Source organism: Ursus maritimus, unplaced genomic scaffold (genome assembly GCF_017311325.1).
Source record: "Ursus maritimus isolate PB19 unplaced genomic scaffold, ASM1731132v1 scaffold_9, whole genome shotgun sequence".
NCBI classification, from domain to species: Eukaryota; Metazoa; Chordata; class Mammalia; order Carnivora; family Ursidae; genus Ursus; species Ursus maritimus.
Genome location: NW_024427107.1, coordinates 1,108,332 through 1,128,865, shown reverse-complemented (window position 1 = coordinate 1,128,865; position 20,534 = coordinate 1,108,332). Strand labels below are relative to the sequence as shown.

Genomic DNA, 20,534 nt, shown 5'->3' with positions numbered 1-20,534 from the left:
TTAGGGTGGGTTTATGGAATGCTTCTTAGCAGCTCTCTTACTTTTTTTTTTTTTTTTCTTTTTGTCCAGCATTACAGTCTTCCTTAGTTTTTTCCAAAGATTTTGGTTTGCTTGTATTTGTTCGGAAGTCACTTAGCATTGATGAAGTAAGTTGAAGATTTCATTTTCCTTTTCTTGTACATTACTTTATGTTGGAGTGACTCTTCTTCTTGCCCATATTTACTATAATGCTTCTTTCTTTCATTATAGTTTCGTGATTGTAGAGAAGAAGTTTTAAAATTTTTATGTATTTTCTTAGAAAAAATTGACCAGAAGATCATACCTTATTCTCTTGAAATTAAGGTAAGGAGAATAAACATATCTCATTATATACCAACATCAGTTTTAACTTATGCTGCAAGTTAAACTTGGGTTTATATTTTATTCCTGCCTTTCTCATCAAGGTGTTTACTTACTTGTGCTTAATTGTGGGCTGGAAATGAAGTAGGCTATTCTTTTTAGATTTACTAAGGTAAAGTCGTCAAAAACTACTTTGATAACTTTTTGCACATAGGATAAATAATGTCTTTTATAAAAAGTCATAATAAATTGGGTTTTTTGAATTGTGGGGAGATTTCAAAACACTAAAAAACAATTTTAAAGAATTCTGCTGGGTAAGACTCTTATTTCATGTCATTTATGTGTGCCCTTTCACAGCAGTTTAAAGTTTGCCTTTCTTGTGCCTCCTGTTCTCTACCCACCTGCCTTTCCCAGGTGTCCTCATAATTTACTGTGGAACTAGTAATCATAAATTAACTTGTTCTTTCTCAGACTTGTTTATACTTTCAACAAATGCCACAAGTTAAGTTGTTTTTATTGGTCCCGAATTGCTTCTAGTTCTTGGATGCTAAGATTTGATGAAGAAGTATGTATTCAATCTGGGGTAATTTATAAGAAGTTATTTTATTAATTATAATTAGCCCTAATATGTGACATAATAATCATCAGTCTTTTTTTAATAGGTTTTAATTTTATTTTCTTTTGATTTCTTGTCTTTCTGGTTTGGAATCCTAACACAGTTGACCCTTGAACAACAGAGGGTTAGAGGCATTGACCCCCTGCATGCAGTTGAAAAATCCATGTATTTGACTTTTGATTCCCCAAAAAGTTAGCTACAAATAGCCTACTGTTGACTAGAAGCTTTACTGATAAACATAGTTTATTAGCACATATTTTGTATGTTATGTGTATTATAGATTGTATTTTTATAGTTGAATAAGCTAGAGAAAAAATGTTATTTAGGAAATCATAAGAGAAAATACACTTACAGTACTATACTGTATTTATCGAAAAAGTCTAGGTATAAGGGACTCTGCACCGTTCAAGCCTATGCTGTTCAAGAGTCAACTGTATTTTAAAAAGTTGCTTCAACAGTAGGAGTAACTAACATTTGTAGAGTGCTTCATAGGTTACAAAGTTCTTTCATGGTACAATTTGTCTTACTTAATTTTACCAAAACTCTTTTAGGTAGGTATTTTTAATCTCTTTAGCTTACAAATGAGACTAGAAGTTAAGAAGCTTCACCCAAAACTTGTAGCCAAGTGGCCTTCTTCCAGAGTGCCTGCTTGTTTTTTTAGACTGAGCTGTTCTCCTGTGGAGTCCCAACGATTCTTCTCTGAATTGCTTTAGTTACCTTTTAAAATTTTTCATGTTTGCTATCTTAATATATGGCAACAAATGCTGTAGGAGGTATGCAAGGAAGCATAACTTTTTTTTTTTTTTTGATCCTGCTCGGGTGTCCATTTACTTTGTGTTTTTGTGATCATTGTTGATATCATTACCATAGCATACTGCATAAATATCTTCAGTAATTTTTAATCAGTATGTTTATATACTCTAATATAATACTTTTAACAGCAGAATACTAAATTGTAGTAGGTCATATATAGGTATTGCTCTTCTCAGGGATGTACTTTTAGCTGTTGTGAAGAACTAAGATCTTATTGATGATTTTGGTATGTCTCCTTTTAAAATCTAGAATACTTGTACCAGTGTTTACACAAAGGATAAAGCTGCTAAATGTAAAATCCCAGCCCTAGATCTTCTTATTAAGGTAATTTTATTATTTCTAAGTACATGCATTTCATATTAAACATAGAACTTAAAAAGCAGAAAATTAGAGTTTTAAGTTATGTTTTGAGTGAGAGGTGTTAGAGGCTAGGCTTTGGTCACATTGATGTATGGACACGATTTTCTGACCATCACCTGTTAATACTTTGGCCCTTTGCTCTTAGTCCCTTCTGGGTAGCAGAGGAAGGATTTCAGTTTGTTAGGGGAATTAAGAGGAAAAATAAGCAAGGAATGTACTGCTCCTCTGTTACTCTCATCACCCTGACTCTTAAAACCTAAGGCTACTAAGAGTTGTCAGAATTTGCATCTTTGACTTCTTTCCTAAACCATACCATGAAATGGGTCTGTATGTTGTATTTAAATGTTTCTTGGGGCTCACTCTCACCTGTTTCTCTCTCAGATGCATCTCTTTTACTGCATCTCTATTTTAGAATTCCTTTGGGTCTTGTTAGTCCTTGTCTTAAGTGCATCCGAGAGAATGGTTCTAGTGATATTAATTTCTTGGGAAGGTAAACTTAAGTCTACACCCTCTTTCCCTTTATAACCCCTGTGTTCTACTACCCACCTCAAGCTCTACCTCCCAAATAATGAGGCTAGATAGGAGTGCCAAGAGGCCAAGGAAATCCCCTAGAGACATGTGATTCTGGAGCTTTGTTGTGTAGAAACAGTGCAGAAGAGGAAGCCTTGTCATTATTTTCCTGTATAGACAATGCTAGTTTGTATTATTTTAGTTACTTCGGACTTTAAGAAGTTCTAGACTCATGGATGAATTTAGAATTGGAGAATTATTTAGCAAATTCTATGGAGAACTTGCATCGAAAACAAAAATACAGGATACAGGTGAGATGCATTCAAATGTTATTTTTAACTATTTTAACAAATTGGCAATAAAAAAATTAGTGTAAAACTTAGGTTTTTCCCTACTAAAGCATTTATATATTTTACAGATTAATCCTTTTTTGCTGAAAACAAACCCAAGTGAAAATAAACAAAACATGTTAAGACTTCTGCTTCTGAGAGTTTAATCTTGATGAAATGATTTATTTTATTTTAAATAGGCTACACACCCAGTGTTGTATGCTGTACTGACTGAACCAGCCAGGTGCCCCATGAAATGATTTCTTTAAATAGAAAGCTTGCAAAAAAAAAAAAAAAAAAAAGAAGAAAGAAAGAAAGAAAAGAAAACTCACAACACATGTCAGATGTAACTTAGTTTATAATAGTAGTTTGGCATAAAATTTATCAGGAAAGATTCTGGTACATAAAACTAGATATTTTCTGTCTTATTGTGAAATTACTTTTGAACTGAACATTCTCTCATTTTGTTATTCATACATTTTTGTTTATTTAAATGTAATTTTTGGCCTTCACTTATCTAAAATTTATTTTTTAGTTTTAGAAAAAATATATGAGCTTCTAGGAGTATTAGGTGAAGTTCATCCTAGTGAGATGATAAATAATTCAGAAAAACTGTTCCGGGCTTTTCTGGGTGAACTTAAGACCCAGGTATGGCAAACTTTATGCTATTCTGCTTCCAAAGATTTTGTGTTTGTCTCTTTTAGTGATACTGTCTTTAAAACTCTCTCTCTCTTTTTTTTTAAAGATGACATCAGCAATAAGAGAGCCCAAATTGCCTGTTCTGGCAGGGTGTCTGAAGGGATTGTCTTCGCTCATGTGTAACTTCACCAAATCCATGGAAGAAGGTATTGTTTGACTTTGCTTGATTTTCTTCTTATTCAAAAACTATAATTCTAAAATGAATTGCCTGTTTATTTTTTTGAACTTTTAAACCAATTGCAGATTCACACACAGTTGTGAGAAGTAATACAGAGAAGTTCAATTTGTCCTTTACCCACTTTGTATTAGTGATGACCTCTTTTATAACTAGTACAATAGCATAACCAGGATATTGACATTGATAAATCTACCAACGTTACCCACATTTCACTAGTTTTATGTGCCCATCTTTGCATGTGTGTATTTCATTCTCTGCAGTTTTATCATGTACGAATTTGTGTATGCACCACCATAGTCAACATACTAAACAGACCATCACCATAAGCCCTCCTGCTATCCTTTTATAGCCACAGCCACCTTTTTTTCCCTACCACCGTCCTCCCTCCACCCCAAACCACTACTTTTTGACTTCTGAACATGCTGCTAGAAAGTGCAAGTAATTGTTGGAGTCCCTGCTTTCATTTTTTGAGGGATATACCCAAATGTGGAATTGTTGGATTATATGGTAATTCTATGTTTAATTTTTTGCCATATTGTTTTCCAAAGCAGCTACAACTATTTTATATTCTCACCAGCAATGCATAAGGATTCCAATTACTCCATATCCTTGCCAATACTTGATATTTCCTGGTTTTTGATAATAACCATCATAATGGGTGTGAAGTAGCATATCATTGTGGTTTTCATTTGCATTTCCCTTATGACTAGTGATGTTGAATGGCTTTTCATGTGTTTATTGGCTATTTACATATTTTCTTTGGAGAAATGTAATTTAAGTTCTTTGTCCAATTTTTTAATGGGATCATTTGATTTTTTTGTTTTGAATTGTAGGAGTTCTTTGGGTATTCAGATAGCAATTCCTTACCAAATACCTGATTTGCAAGTGTTTTATACCATTTTTATGGGTTGCCTTTTTGTCCTTTGATGTGTAAAAGGTTTTTATTTTGATGAAGTCTAGTTATCTATTTTTTCTTTTGTTGCCTGTGGTTTTGTCATGTCCATGAAATCATTGCCAAATCACTGTTGAATTGTTTATGTGCCTACGTAAAAAGTTACTTGGGTGCATATGTGTGTGTGGTTCTGTTTCTAAGTTCTCTGTTCTGTTCCATTGGTCTATGTATTTGTCCCTCTGCCAACACCACACTGTCTTTTTGACTCTAACTATACAGTAAGCCTTAATGTTGAGTAAAGTCCTCCCATTTTATTCTTTTTTTTAAAAGAACTACTTTTTTTTTTTTTAAGATTTTATTTATTTATTTGTCAGAGAGAGAAAGAGAGCATGTGCACACACAAGCAGGGGGAGTGGCAGGCAGAGAAAGAAGCAAGCTCCCCGCAGAGCAAGGAGCCTGATATGGAATTGGATCCCAGGACCCTGGGATCATGACCTGAGCCGAAGGCAGATGCTTAACCACCTGAGCCACCCAGGAGTCCGCAAAAGAACTGCTTTTGAAATCATTTATTTATTAACTTATTTTTTAAAAAGATTTTATTTGAGATAGCAAGAGAGAGGAAGTACAACGGGGGTGGGGGGGCAGAGGGAGAAGCAAACTCCGGGAGCCTGACCGGGGCTCTATCCCAGGACCCCGGGATCATGACCTGAGCCAAAGGCAGAGGCTTTACTGACTAAGCCACCCAGGTGCCCCTGAAATCATTTAAGTGCTATGCTTTTCCATGTATATTCTAGAATAAGTTTGTGTCTACAAAACACCTTGCCTGGATTTTGATAGTCATTGCATTAAACCTGTATATTAATCTGGAGAGAACTGACATCTTTGCTATGCTAAATTTTCCAATCCATGAACACAGTTTCTCTCTCCATTTATTTAGGTCTTTGATTTCTTCCATCAGCGTTTTGTAATTCTTAGGATACAGATTCTTGCCTATGAATTTTAAAGTTTGTTTAATATGCTTTATAGTTATAACGCTTTCTTGTAATATCTGAAAATTAAAGTTTTAGAGGATAATCTAGCTAGGATGACATTATATGCATTATGAAATTCATTTCTTCTTAAAAGGCAATGAAAACTTTTAACACTAAAAGATTCTTTAAATGACAAAAAATTCTCTATTTGCTCTTTCTTAGCATTTCTGTCCGAGTAATTGCCAAATTGTTCTACTTCCTGTGTTTACTTTTATTAGGTTGAAACTTATGAAATTCCAATATCCAATATTTTTATATTCCAACATCCAATGATTTTTGACCTACAAAAACAGCAATTTCATGTTTCAACCTAATGTTTTTACTCACCTTTCTATTGCTTACCAAGGATGTTGTATCAGCTCTATGTGATTTCTCTTCTTTTATTTTCTCTCTTATCTGTCCCATATTCTGTTGCCAGCTTTCTATTTCATCATGTCCTTGCTCACAGATCACGCATTGGAAACCTTTATGATTCCCCTGAGATGAGTCACTTTCTCTGGCTTCTATATTCTACTGTTACAGCACTTCCTACGATGTATTTTTAATTTATCAGGTTATATGTTTATTTCTGTCACTTGCACCTGCTGGCAGGTAATGTTGCTGATTTGTCTTTTATTTGCTTGGCATATTAATTGATATTCAGTGAACAAATACAGTTTAAGAAAAATAACAGCACCTATTGCTTAATTTACCATGTGCTAAAGACTATTCTAGAATAGTTGCAAGGACAATCCCAGCAATAACTCTCTTAGGAAATAATAGCTTTGTTTTTTAGATTAGGAAACTAGAACTAAGATAAGTTACTTGCCCAAAGTCACACAACCGATGTGGTAGCAGAGTAATGGCTCCCGGTGACAGTCTCATTCTAATCCCCTGAAGCCTCCAGAAAGGAAAACAGCCCTGCTGACACCCTGATTTTACCTCAGTGAGACCCATTCGGATTTCTCATCTCCAGAACTGTATAGTAACAAATATGTATTTTTTAAGCCACTCACTTTGTGATAGTTTGTTACAGTAGCAGTAGTAAATTATATAACCAATAAGTGGCAAGACTAGGAATTAAACCTTGGTCTGAGGCTATAATTTATAGTTTTTCTGTCGTGCCATGATTATGTGACATCAAGCACTAAATACTAGTATTTTCATTCACAGAGTATGTGTTTCTTGGGTGCCTTCTATCTAAAGAATGATGAATTAAGTGTTGGATTCAGTGATCAAAATCGCCAGATTCCTACCATCATGAACTCAGTTTATTAGAGGAAACAGACAATAAATAGATGAACAGGCTATTACAGATTTCAGGGTTCAATTATGGAAACAAATTGGGTACAGCAAATAGGAATATCAGAGTATGGAGAGGGTAGAGGATGTATACAGCTTGCTGGTTCTTTGTGAGGAGGCAAGAAGAAGCTAAGGCCTGCAGGATGGCGAGGAGACAGCTGGGAAAGAGCTCAGAAGAGCATGCTAGGCAGAGGGATCAGCAAGTACCCAGCTTTCAAGCCTAGGCAGCGCACAGTGGTCAGAAGGGTTCGAGAGAACTGGCATGTCTGGAGCACAGTGGCACACAGAGAGTGCCTGGGGAGAGATTGCACAGGATATGGGGTCAGTGTGTGAGGGGATTCTGAGCTGGAATTTTATTCCACATGTATGAGAAACCATGTTTTTTTCTCTAATGAATAGGTATGGGCTAGTTGATGTTTTACAGGGGTCCACTTGACTGCTCTTGAATGTAGGATTTGTTTTGGTGTAGGATTGAGAGACTTTGCTCTTGAGTGTGGCCGTGAGCAGCTGAAGTAGGTGCAGTGGTGTTTAAGCTGGGTGGGGCAGGTTTCAGGCAAAACCTGGCTTTTTGTTTTGGACATGTTTAACAATAGAAGCTATGGAATGTCTCAGCTTAGATTTTAAGGGTATGGTTGCATATGTAAGACTAGATCTTTCAGGTGAAATTAGACTTTAAGATATAAATTTGGAAGTTTTCAGCATAGAGGTTATATGTGAGACTGTGAGTGTGAGCAAGATCAGCTGGGGAGCGGGTACAGAGAAAATGGGGCAAGGATGTAAGGTGCTTCGCTCTGGGTGGAGTCTGAATGCAAAGCCACCAGAGCTGCAGAGTGGGTCCAGGCAGGTTCAGTTGACTGTTAGCGGGCAAGCTGGATAGCAGGTTAAAGGTTTAGTAGGGTGAAGACAAGGTGGAACGGAAGGGAGGAAGTGGAGGTTGTCTGCAGAAAACCCTTTAGAGAAATCTTAACAACAGAGGAGACCAAAGAAATGTATGGCTGAAGGGGACAAGGCGGCAAGAGAGGGTTTTTAGAAATAGTTACCAGAATGTGTACACTTATGTTCCTAGAAACACTGTCCATAATAGCTAAAAGGGAGAAATAACCCAAGTGTCCATCAACAGATGAGTGGATAAACAAATGTAGTATATACACACAACAGAATATTACTCAGACGTAAAAAAGGAGGGAAATACTGTGCCATGCTACAACATGTGGACTAGAGAACATTACGCTGTGAGGTAAGCCAGTCACAAAGGTATAAATACTGTATGAGGTAGCAGGAACAGGGAAATTTATAGGTTTAGAAAGTAGAATCAAGGTTACCAGGGGCTGGGGGGGCAGGGGTTAGTGTTTAATGGCTACGGCCTTTCTGTAGGGTATGTTGAAAATGCTTTGGGTATAGAAATGGTGGTGAGTACATGACAGTGTAAATGTATTTAACGCCACTGAATTGTACACTTACACATGGTTAACATGGAAAATACTCTGTTATATATATTTTGCCACAACCAAAAAGTAAATACAAGAACATGCTTGCAGAGGGAGTGGTCTACTAGAAAGCAGAGGTGGACGTAGGAGAGCAGAGTGTGGGAAAGGTCATGGAGGTGATGTCCATTCCCACTGCTGAGAGCTCAGGCCCTTGCATTCCTGCGACTCACTGTGTTCACCTGAGTCCACCCATTCTAGACCAACTGTGTGCTGACAGGTACCTCATGCCTTTGAGTCTGTACACCTGTGTCTACACGGTCACTTTCTATTGGTATTAGAATGACCTTTTTTCGAATTAGTTCCCATTCTTTTAGGCCCAGCTCAAGTGCTGCCGTGTCTGTAAAGCACGTCTTGAATACTCATAGCCAGAAGAAATCTCTCCTTATATTAGATATAAGGAGCTTTTCAAATATCTCTTTTAAGGCATTTTACACCTTTTTAAATATCTCTTTTGTGACATTATTCTATAGACATGCTGATGTTTCTCTCCTCTTAAACCCTCTCTGACCCCTTTTCCCTCTATCTTCTTTCACAGTTGGGCTGTGTTTTTAAATGTATCAGTCCTTTCAATCAAAGCGAACAATTTTTGAGCCTCTGCTGTTTGCAAGTCACTGTTACAAGGGCAGAGAACTTAGTGATGAGTAAAGCTTGGTTTCTGGATAGCTGCAGTGAATACTGGTGGGAGACAGTTAAATAATTGTGATGTCTGTCAGGTCAGGATAAGAGTCTTGGGTTATACTTGTATAACTGTTTTATCTTTAGGTGATGAGTTTACTAAGGTCAAAGATCATATTTTATTCACATTTGTAATTCCCATAGTAATTTGGTGTACTATGTGCTGAATAAAAGCCTGGCAGCACGGGGGTGATGATCGTGTGCTTGGCCTTACCTAATCCTCCATACGACTCTCAAAGAAGCCATATAGCGTCCCTTTTTATAGATGAGAAAACTGAGGCCCTGAGAGATTACATAACAGAGCTTGTAGTGATGAGGTGGAATTGAAGCTCATGTCCTTGTTACACTTTTTTTTCTTACTTTTCTATGGTAATAACTGCAGCAGTCATAGCTTGCAGCTCTTCAGCTGAAATGAATGTTTGAAGGTGTAATTTCTGAATTTGAGCTATATGAGAAAAAAGCTGTTGGTTGAAAAGTGTTTGTGAGGTTTGCCAGATGATAGTGTTGGGATTTGTAATGGAGGCTTCTTTTTGTTTTTCACCCAGATCCCCAGACTTCAAGGGAGATTTTTGATTTTGCGTTAAAGGCAATTCGTCCTCAGGTAGGGTTAATATTACTTTAATTCTTTTATAGCTGAGACTTGTAATTGTCAAACATTGATGGTACTTTTCTTTTTTTTATAAATAGATTGATCTGAAGAGATATGCGGTACCCTTAGGTAAGATTGTATATTTAATAAGATGGAATATTTCAGATTTTTTTTTTTTAAATGATTTTTTATTATATTATGTTAGTCACCATACAGTACATCCCCGGTTTCCGATGTAAGGCTCGATGATTCATTAGTTGTGTATAACACCCAGTGCACCATGCAATATGTGCCCTCCTGAATATTTCAGATTTTTAAATTAAGGTCTTGAATAAACTTTTGCTTAAACTATGAGTGAGCGTATGTATGAGAATGTCTCTGATGTTTCACATACATAGTTACTTACAGGGAGGCTCTCGGAGACTTTGTTTTTAGCATGCAAACTCTGGTTAGATGGTCACACTTCTATTACATGATTTAAAAAAATTAGAACATCTTTTAGGAGATCCAGATTGTTTGATACTGACTTTATCTAAATAAACCCTGATTCTCCTTCTGAACTTTGGTTTTGGGGGTAATTGGCTTATTGATTCAAATGAAGATTGGCAGTGTTAGAACTTTGATCAAAATCCCTACGTTATTCATTATAGTATAATGGTAGTGGATCTTCATGAACAGTTTTAGTTTTGACATATACTTAAAGTTTTCTTAGTTTTTTATTCTGCTTTTTGTTGTTCTATTTTAAATATAATGGTTTTTGCAATTGCAGCTGGCTTATGCTTATTTACCCTGCATGCATCTCAGTTTAGCACGTGCCTTCTGGACAACTACGTTTCTTTATTTGAAGTACTGTCAAAATGGTGTAGTCATTCGAATGTAGAATTGAAAAAAGCTGCACATTCAGCTCTGGAATCTTTTCTGAAACAGGTACTCAACTTTTATTTAAAAATATTTTTTCCATGCAAAAAATTAAATTTCAGTTTTGTGCATGCACGTTTGAAAAATGAATACAGGTTGATCTATTAGCTTCTGTAGTATTTAAATAAAGAACCTTGGTTATTAATCAGCCGCATGGGTGGCAGCAGGACTGAAAGAAAGGTAGGAAGATACCAGATCTGATCACAGCCTCAGAGCCAATACTGAGGGAGTCTAATGGACATGAGAAATGGCAATGAGGAGGTAGAAGGAAGAAAGGCCGGGGGATTGAGGATCCTCTGAGCCAGGGACAGCCATGTGGGGGTGAGGAAGCATCTCCTGAGAGGTGAGGGCCAGCTGTCATGTTAAGATGTTTATGTTGTACCCTACTTCAAGAACAAGAAGAGTCCATTTGCCCTTGTGTATTTTCCATCTAGTTAGGGTGTGATTGTAGAATTGAGCCTGCAAATTTGGAAATGTATCTCAGTTGGCTAGAGGGAATATACTTGTGGCTCTGAGAATCCAGACATGTCTAGAAATACTTGATGTTCAGGCCAGGTGTTACGGAATTAGACTGGTTGGGTTGTCTCTGATGGAAAACTCTTTTAAGAGTCACCAAAAGGGGCACCGGGGTGGCTGAGTCATTAAGCGTCTGCCTTCAGCTCAGGGCGTGATCCCAGATCCCTGCTTCACTGGGAGCCTGCTTCTTCCTTTCCCAATCGCCCTGCTTGTGTTCCCTCTCTCGCTGGCTTTCTCTCTGTCAAATAAATAAATAAAATCTTCAAAAAAAAAAAAGAGTCACCAAAAGTGTTGTTTGGAGCAATGTTATAAATGGTAGTTAAATTTACAAGCTATTCCATGAAGACCTATCTGAACGGCGGCACAGACAGTATCCCGTTGTAGGGATATACACAGTCTGTTTATGGACAATTGGGTTGTTTCCACCTTGGGGTTATTTTAAATAAACAGTTAAGAACATTGTGACAAAGTGTTTTTGTGGACATACATTTTTACTCTCTTGAGTAAAAACCTAGAAGTGGAATTACTGGATCATAAGGTAGATATATATTAAACTATAAGGAACTGCCGAACTCCTTTCAAGCTTGTTGCACCAGTTTAATTCCCACCAGCAATGCATGGGAGCTTCTGTTAGCCCACTTCCTCATTAACACAGGGTACTGTTGGTCTTTTCAATTTTATCTCTTCTCGTGTGTACGATGTTACCTTACTGTGGTTATAATTTGAATTTCCATGGTGATTGTTGATAATGATCTTTTTTCCTATAGTTTCTAGCCTTCATATATTTGTGAGGTATTCATTCAGCTATTTTGTTTATTTTAAAGTTGGTTGTATATCTTTTTATAAATTGTGAGAGTTCTCTACATCTAAAAATATTGCAAATAATTTCTGTGGCATCTTTGAAAAAGCAGATGTTTTCTTAGGAGCATCTTTGAAAGAACAGATGTTTTAAAGTTTAAGTCCAGTTTACCAGTTTTCCAACTTGTTCTTCCTTTCTACGTCCTAAGAAATTTTTGCCTATCTCATAGTCATAGAGATTTTCTCTAGTTTTCTTCAAGAAGTTTTATAGTTCATAGTTTCAACATTTACATTTAGGTCTGTAGTCCATTTTGAATTAGTTTTTGTGTATGGTGTAAGGTAAGGGTTGAAAGTTGTTCCCCCCCCCCCCATTTTTAGCTGTGAGCATCATTTGATCATTTGTTGAAAAGACTCTTCTTTCCCCAGTGACTTACCTTGGTACGTTTGTCAAAAATCAATTGATAGGGTTTATTGGTGGATTCTCTATTTTGTTCCATTCATCTGTCTGTTCTACAATAGTACCTCACTGCCTTGGTTATTCTAGCTTTATGTTAAGTGTTGAAATTAAGTGGTGGATGTCCTCTAGCTTCGTTCTTTTCCATTATTATTTTGACTATTATATGTAAATTTAAACATTACTCGTGAGATAAAGAAATTTTTCAATAGATTTATATAAAGTTCTTATAAACATTGTAGGATAGCAGCATAGAATTAAAAAAAAATAGAAGTGTTCAAAGAAGACTGTTAAAATCTTCTGAAATCCTACCATTAAGAAAAAAAAAATCACCATTTTAGTGGCATTGCTTCTAGACCTCCCCCTCCCTTTCTCTGTCCCTTACTCTGTCCTCCTTTCTCTCCCGCTATACTTCCTTTCATTCCCTTCTCAAGGGAAAGGAATGGGGATAGAAGAAGAGCAATATCTTGACATAAAGGAATATTCATAATTTCTGTGACTTTATGATTTTCCGTTGTGGTGGGTATGTTTTCCTGATAGAGTGTTGAGAGCTGCATGATTAATTTGTAATGGCAACATAATTAATACATACAATTATATTTATATTTAAGTCGTATTTATATTTGTCCTCTGTTGTTGGATAATTGTTTCCAACTTTTTGCTACTATATGCAGAAAACAATTGGATAATAATGTATAAAAAGGATGTTTGCTGAAAGCACAATAATAAAAAATTAGAAACAGTTCATAAATGTATAAACATTTTAGTATATTCATAAAGTGAAAAACTATTCTGTGATTAAGTAAGTTGATAGTGTTTCCTAACATCTTGAGGAACATGTTCCTGATATGCTTGTGAAGAAGGAAATTTTGAGGCAGAATATATATAATACCCCATTCTTCTAAAATAAATGGGGTTTCGTGCAGGATTAGGGTGTGTGTGTTGGTAGGTTGGCAATGAAAGGTGGATATCTTTTTTCTGCCTTTGATAATTATCTAGATTCTTTCCATACTTGTCTTTGTGGACAGTCTTTATGCTGCAATTAGGAATGATTTTTTGAACGTTTGTATTAGTTCTTGCATTTAGATTACTGTCACAGTGTGGTTAGGTGGAGATCGACTTGCTTCTCAAAGTACTTTTTTCCCTTGCCTCACCTAATTCAAGCTTTACAGTGTGTAGCTTATTTTTTTTTTTGAAAGATGAGATGCTTTGTGTTTCTGTCTGATTGTGAGTCCTGAGCTCTGTTTTGTGTTGCCCTAATGAGACACTGGGTCTGTTAATTCTGAACTCGCTGGCTGCTGGGCCTGCACGACTCTACACCATGCTGTGAGTTACAGATGAGCTCTAACTATGCTTTCTGCTTCATCAGGGAGCCTAACTTCAAAACCTGGTTTTTGTGCATGTCTTCCTGCACTGGCCTGGTCTCCTTCAGTGCCTTTCTCCAGGGAAAATGCATCACATGCAATAGAGAGTGTCTTTTCTAAACTTGATGCAGACTAAGCAAATTGAAGTGGTAGTTCTTTATCAATAAAAGCGATTGTGTGGAATTATAACAACACATTGATAGTATCTAATTAAACAATTCTAGCCTTTTTACATTTTAATAGATTGCTTTGTTTTCCTATTGAATATTTCTAAAAAGTAAATATTATTATTTGCAGATTTCTTTTATGGTGGCGAAAGATGCAGAAATGCATAAGAGTAAGCTACAGTACTTTATGGAGCAATTCTATGGAATCATCAGGAACATGGATTCAAACAGCAAAGATTTATCCATTGCTATTCGTGGATATGGACTTTTTGCAGGAGTATGGCTCGTTAATTCTTTTTAGTTTCATTTTGACTGTTTAAGGGAATATAATTTATTGCATTTTTGAATAACATCTCACACTTGTGACAGTATTGTACTTGCTTTGTTGTTAACTTGTTTTTTCAATGCCAGCTATGTATTAGGATTCTGTATACATATTATTTCAAATTTTTGTAACTCTCCTACAAGCTTTTAGGAGTATTATTCCACTTTACAAATGAGGAAACTGAGACCTAGAGAAATTAGGTAACTTGTCAAAGGACACACAGTTAATAATTGACAGAACCAAGATGTAAATTCAAGTTTGAAGACTTAAAACACCATGTTTTTTCTACTGTGCTATGCTGCCGATTATTTATGAAGTAAAATTATAGTTGATGTCACTCAGTGTTTTAGAAAGAGAGGTTCTTACGACAGAAGTATATTTAAGAGTATTGATGGGGTACCTTGGTGGCTCAGTCAGTTGAGCGTACGACTCTTGATTTCCGCTTAGGTCATGATCTCAGGGTTATGAGAGGGAGCCCCGCACAGGCTCTGTGTTGGGCGTGGAATCTGCTTAAGATTCTTTCTCTCCCTTTCCCCCTTCCCCCTTCTCTGTCTCTCCCCCTCCCTCTCTCTAAAAAAAAAAAAAAAGCATTAAAATATATCGATTATAACTATAGTTATTTCCCTCTTAGTGGATCTCTGTGACTAATGCTTTATAGAGAAAATCACTTGCTACCTGTCTTTCTACAGATCTACCCATCAGCGTCTACTCCATTAGAGTCCTTCTTCCCAGCTTAATACTCTCACTACTCATTCCATTTCTGATCATTTTCTCATCGGCTTCCAAATGGTCCTTCCTCCTCTTGCTCTTTTTAATCTTCATCTTCATTTGTCTCTGTTGGCTCCTTTGAGTATATACAGGGCAGAAGAACCAGTATGTGAGAAGGCTCGGAGGTAAATGAGAACATGGAATTTTCAACTTCATACACTATGGTCTAACCGACTTCAACTTGTTCACTGTAGTTAGAATATGTTCACAGTGTAGCTGGAGCATGACAGACAAAGAAAAAGGGAGAGGACTCTAAAAAGATTAACTAGTCAGATCCTCAGGGAAGCTAGATTAGATCTGAGGTCCGAAGAAGCCTTTGAAAAATCTGAAGCTAGGTAGTAGCATTATCAAATTTTGAGTTATAAAGATGGCTCTGGGTGTAGTGTATAGGGCAGTGTAGTAGCATTTTCCAGCTTTGAGTTTACTTCTCAGTTTCCCTCTCTAGGTGACTAGCCTAATAGGGCACAGACAGCATCTCATTTGTCTTTGATAGCTACCATCTAAATCTAGAATAGTTGACCATTAATAGATTTTTACGTATAGGGGCGCCTGGGTGGCGCAGTTGTTAAGCATCTGCCTTCGGCTCAGGGTATGATCCCGGCGTTCTGGGATCGAGCCCCACATCAGGCTTCTCCGCTAGAAGCCTGCTTCTTCCTCTCCCACTCCCCCTGCTTGTGTTCCCTCTCTCGCTGGCTGTCTCTGTCAAATAAATAAATAAAATCTTTTAAAAAAATTTAAAAAAACGATTTTTGTGTATAAATACATATTTAGAATATTATTATGGATTATTTTTAAAAGCATCTTTATGAGATATATTGTATTTTATAACTTTCATCTCCATTAAAAAGCTTATAATATTCAGCTTATAATCACATGGCTTAACATGACAACTTAAATATCATTATTTTGGCATTGATAAGATTGATAAAGACTTTTTTTACCTTTCCAAAAGCCTTGCAAGGTTATAAATGCGAAAGATGTTGACTTCATGTATGTAGAGCTCATTCAGCGCTGCAAGCAGCTGTTCCTTACCCAGATAGACACTGTTGATGACCACGTTTACCACATGCCAAGTTTCCTCCAGTCTATTGCAAGTGTCTTGCTTTACCTTGATACAGTAAGTGAAATAATTAATTAAACTGAGCATGATTTTGACTGTTCAATCTCAGTTCTTTAGATAATTTCATGGAGTCATATAAATTGTATGCATTTAGTACAGGCACCATTGTGATCAAGGTGACATTTTTAATTAGTACTTTGTGTTAATACAATTATTGTCATGAAACTTGACTTTTTGTTATCCAAAGCAGGAAAAATTATTTGTTACTCATTTTATCTTTCTAAAAGATTAAGATTGCTCGGGATAGAATTGCGCCTTAAGTATCATTCAAAAAGCTTTACTCTGATTTTTTTAGGCAGTCACAATAAGTATTCAGCTTATCAGTAGATTAGATATAAGCCAGGTTTTTCATTTATCTAACATGTATCCACTTGAGTTGTAATTACTTTGGATATTTGTATTATTCCTATATTTATTCCCTCTTCTAACTCTTAGTTTGCTCTCCATTTCTGGTAGGTTCCTGAGGTGTATACTCCGGTTCTGGAACATCTCATGGTGGTACAGATAGACAGTTTCCCACAGTATAGTCCAAAAATGCAGTCAGTGTGTTGTAAAGCCATAGTGAAAGTTTTCCTAGCTTTAGGGGGAAAAGGACCAGTTCTCTGGAATTGCATCAGTACCGTGGGTAAGTTTGGAACTCACCCTTATTTTTATGATGATGAATGACGAATACTTAACATGTTGTTTGATATAGATACCATTCATATCTTTTGATGTCTCTTGGAAAACTCATATTTTGGTAGATCAAAACCTTCTTTTTCCATCCTTTTTTTGAATTTTTTCAAAAAAATTTTGTTTCTGAGTCTTAATAGTCCAAAATTTTAAACTAAAGATATTAAACTAAAAGGAAAAAATTGAGAGATATAGTTACATTCAGTGAAATAATGGTTTATTTTTTGTTGTTTCCTTTATTTTTGTTTTCATTTTCTTTTTTCAGTGCATCAGGGTTTAATCAGAATATGTTCTAAGCCAGTGATCCTTCAAAAGGTAAATTCCGAATCTAATGTTTTGGTATTTAGTCTTTTGTTACTGAAAGTTAGAAGTGATACTGGGGTTTTTAGTGTGTAAATACACAAAAATGTCCTTTTAGCTGTTAGCCATGCCTCACATTTTGAAAAGTGTAGGACGTAATGCCCCTCTATTTTTTCAGGTGAGTAAACTTCTCCTAAGTTATGGAACATCCTTAAATGTGACTTCACTATTATTTACACATTTTTATAAGAAGGGAATGTTTTCTATCTCGAAACTCTGAGACAGAATTGCTTAGATGTGTCATGGAAAGCATATCGTAGTTACTTGAAGTTATAGGAAGTAGGTTGAGGTGGAAGATTGACCTGAGTAGGAAAGTGAGATAAATGACTCTTAACACATTCCTTAGGTATTATTTTGAAATATTTGTTCTTGCATCACTATTTTAGTCCCTATTGGAAAAATCATGATTTCTTTTTCAGCTTGCTTATTATCCTTTCATGCTATACTATCTTTCTAAATCAAATTGTAGTCTCCTACTAGCAAGTGTTTTAGCTTAGAAGACTCTGAAAATCAGAACATTCTGGCAGCCGTGCTTTTTTTGTGAATCCACCAGTAAATATTGGTGTGTTGTCTTCCTGCCCAGGGTGTTGAGTCTGAATCTGAAGACTATCGTGCATCAGGGGAAGTTAGAACTGGCAAATGGAAAGTGCCCACATATAAAGACTATTTGGATCTTTTTAGAAGTCTCCTGAGTTGTGACCAGATGATGGTAAAAATGACTATTTTAAAGTTATGAAAGTACCCTTTTTCCTCTAATTAGTCTCCATAGTTTTACCCTTAGGACTTTCTTATTTCAGAATTAAAGTTTACTAACTTTTCCATTGTTTTTTTAAAAAGTACTTTGAGTAATAAAAAATTAAAATGGTATAAGAACAAAATCATAGAACTTATGTAAACTTAATAATTGCCATAGCTGAGTCCTCATTTCATCCTTGGGTAGCCAGTGTAGTATGTTTGATGCTAAGTTATTCTTCCTAACAGATCCAGCCTCCTAGGTAACAAAAGTATAACAGTATTGTTACCATGGAAGAGCTTGGTGTTATTTGTTAAAGGTGAAGATTAAAAAGAGATAAATCTCACTGATTGAGTGGGTGTGAAGAAGATTGGTGTACAGTTATTTATGTTATTTATGATTAGAATAATGCCTTCTGCTTAATGTTTCTGGTAGATGTTTTCTTGGATGTCAACTTTAAGCCTGGTTTTTGCCACCGTTTTATCATAGACTTTGACAAAACATTACAGCCTAGGAAAAACAATATTTGTCCATAGATGATTTCTATCCTGTGAAAAATCTTGTAAGTTTTTATTTGTTTTCATATTGAGGTAAAATAGTTTAACAGTGTTAGTAATTTTACCTACAATATTTCTTTCTTATATGTGACATTAAATATTCCTATATTTTGAGGTCAAGTTGCATAGAATATTTGAGTAAAGGCAGAGTAATTGGCCTATATTTTTGGAATAGTAGAATAGTTTCATTTTCATAGAAATGACAAATTATACTTTTAAGTCCATTCTGAGGGTAGGTATACATTTATTCACATGTATGTATGCTTGCATGTATATATATGTGCATGCGTGCATATTTATATGTATATATATAAATGTATATGCATGTGTATTTCTACAAACATAAGTACATAATGTGTGTGTATAGTATACATATGTGTTTTTACACACGCACAGACACACACACAGACACATTGATAAATGCTTTGACAAGGATTGGCCTAAATCTCATTTGTTACTGTGTACTTAGTAAGTATCTGTTACATGCCTGGGTAGGTCATATCTGACTGAAATGATACTGTCCTAATTTAGGAAAGTGTCTTGGAGCTTGAAAACTTCCAGGTAAATCTGCTACAGTTTACACAGAAGTTTCTGTGATGCCTAAATATGCATATACATATATGCCTTGATACTTTTTTGCATAAAATTTTGAGCTTTATTATTTTTCTTTATTTAAAGGATTCTCTTTTAGCAGATGAAGCATTTCTCTTTGTGAATTCCTCCCTTCAAAATCTGAATCATTTGCTATATGATGAATTTGTCAAATCAGTTTTGAAGATTATTGAGAAATTGGATCTTACGCTAGAGAAACAGAATGTTGGGGAACACGAGGTTAGAAGTTTTTGTCAATAATAATTTTGCATCATTTTTATACCAGCTCTCTTTGTATGCAGGCATCCAGGGGAAAATACCACATTTGTAGCACATTGCAGGAAATGATTTCTGCGGCATTCATGTGTGTTTATTGATACTTTGCTGTTTGAATAGCCCAATGTGTAGAAAATGTTATTCCTAGATTTGTTCAAAAAGTAATTTATATGTTTAATATTTTAAAACCATTTATTTTAAAAAGTTGTTTACTAGGCTTGTTACTCATTTCTTAGAAATAGTAAAGAGTCAACTCTTACCTTGCGTAGAGGTGACTTTTTGCAGCAGGATAGGGAAGCCTAGGATTCCTCTTGTTTATAGCTAAGGAAACTCCACAGTCAGGGTGCAAAGTATTAAATGTATTCTTGAGATAGTAGAATATAGGCAATAGTCAGGAAAGGAAGAATACACCCTCCCTTTTTTTTGTACCAGATTTCCTGGCCTGGATGGAAGGTAAGTCATGGTTTAAGGCCGCCAGCTAGAAGCTGCTCTGCTCTTATCTGAGGGCAAGTTTTAGTAAAACTATTGTAACAACAATGTCGCATGGCTTGAGTTCCAGTGGAAAACATCTAATTTGCTTTTCAGCCCAGTGATTTTTTTTTTCTTAGATTAGATTATGCTTGTTAGTACATGTGTACTTCCACTGCAATACCATGAAGTTAGACAAGAGATAATGAGGTGGATATGCAGAGGATAAAAAAAAAGAAGCAGTAAAAGGCCATTTATCACATTGACTATATTGCATTTGTATTATTCTGTTTTTTATTCTGGTTGATGGGAACACTAGTGTGTGTTTTACTGCTTTTTATGCTTTGTGTATGTCTAAAAATAATTTCACTGAAAAACGTGCTGAAAGGGGCTTCCTGGAACTGTGTCAGCCAACAAACCTGCTTCTTAGGACACATGTGTTTGTCACTTTTGTTGTCTTCAGTGACTTCCCTTGCACTTTCTTTCTCTTCTTGTTTTCTGCTCTCTTCTGTTTCCTGGCCTTTTTAGTTCACAGGTCAGGTCAGTGGTCACCTCTGGGAGCATTTCCCAAGTAAGCCTATACCTCCTTTACACTTCCAGTCTGCATTTCTTTCTTTCTTTCTTTCTTTCTTTCTTTCTTTCTTTCTT

The 20,534-nt window shown here is 35.8% G+C and overlaps 1 protein-coding gene across 1 annotated transcript in view; it reads left to right on the top strand.

The window, feature by feature from the left end:
- The window catches only part of PRKDC (protein kinase, DNA-activated, catalytic subunit), a 227,419-nt gene that overhangs the window by 1,986 nt on the left and 204,899 nt on the right, over positions 1-20,534 (top strand). The window contains exons 2-16 of the mRNA XM_008706669.2: positions 70-146; positions 250-342; positions 2,018-2,092; positions 2,841-2,949; positions 3,503-3,615; positions 3,713-3,812; positions 9,756-9,811; positions 9,898-9,928; positions 10,569-10,726; positions 14,147-14,293; positions 16,062-16,226; positions 16,686-16,854; positions 17,167-17,216; positions 17,845-17,970; positions 19,230-19,382. Of these exons, the coding sequence (XP_008704891.1) occupies positions 70-146; positions 250-342; positions 2,018-2,092; positions 2,841-2,949; positions 3,503-3,615; positions 3,713-3,812; positions 9,756-9,811; positions 9,898-9,928; positions 10,569-10,726; positions 14,147-14,293; positions 16,062-16,226; positions 16,686-16,854; positions 17,167-17,216; positions 17,845-17,970; positions 19,230-19,382 (1,622 nt within the window). The remainder of the gene's footprint in view (positions 1-69; positions 147-249; positions 343-2,017; positions 2,093-2,840; positions 2,950-3,502; positions 3,616-3,712; positions 3,813-9,755; positions 9,812-9,897; positions 9,929-10,568; positions 10,727-14,146; positions 14,294-16,061; positions 16,227-16,685; positions 16,855-17,166; positions 17,217-17,844; positions 17,971-19,229; positions 19,383-20,534) is intronic.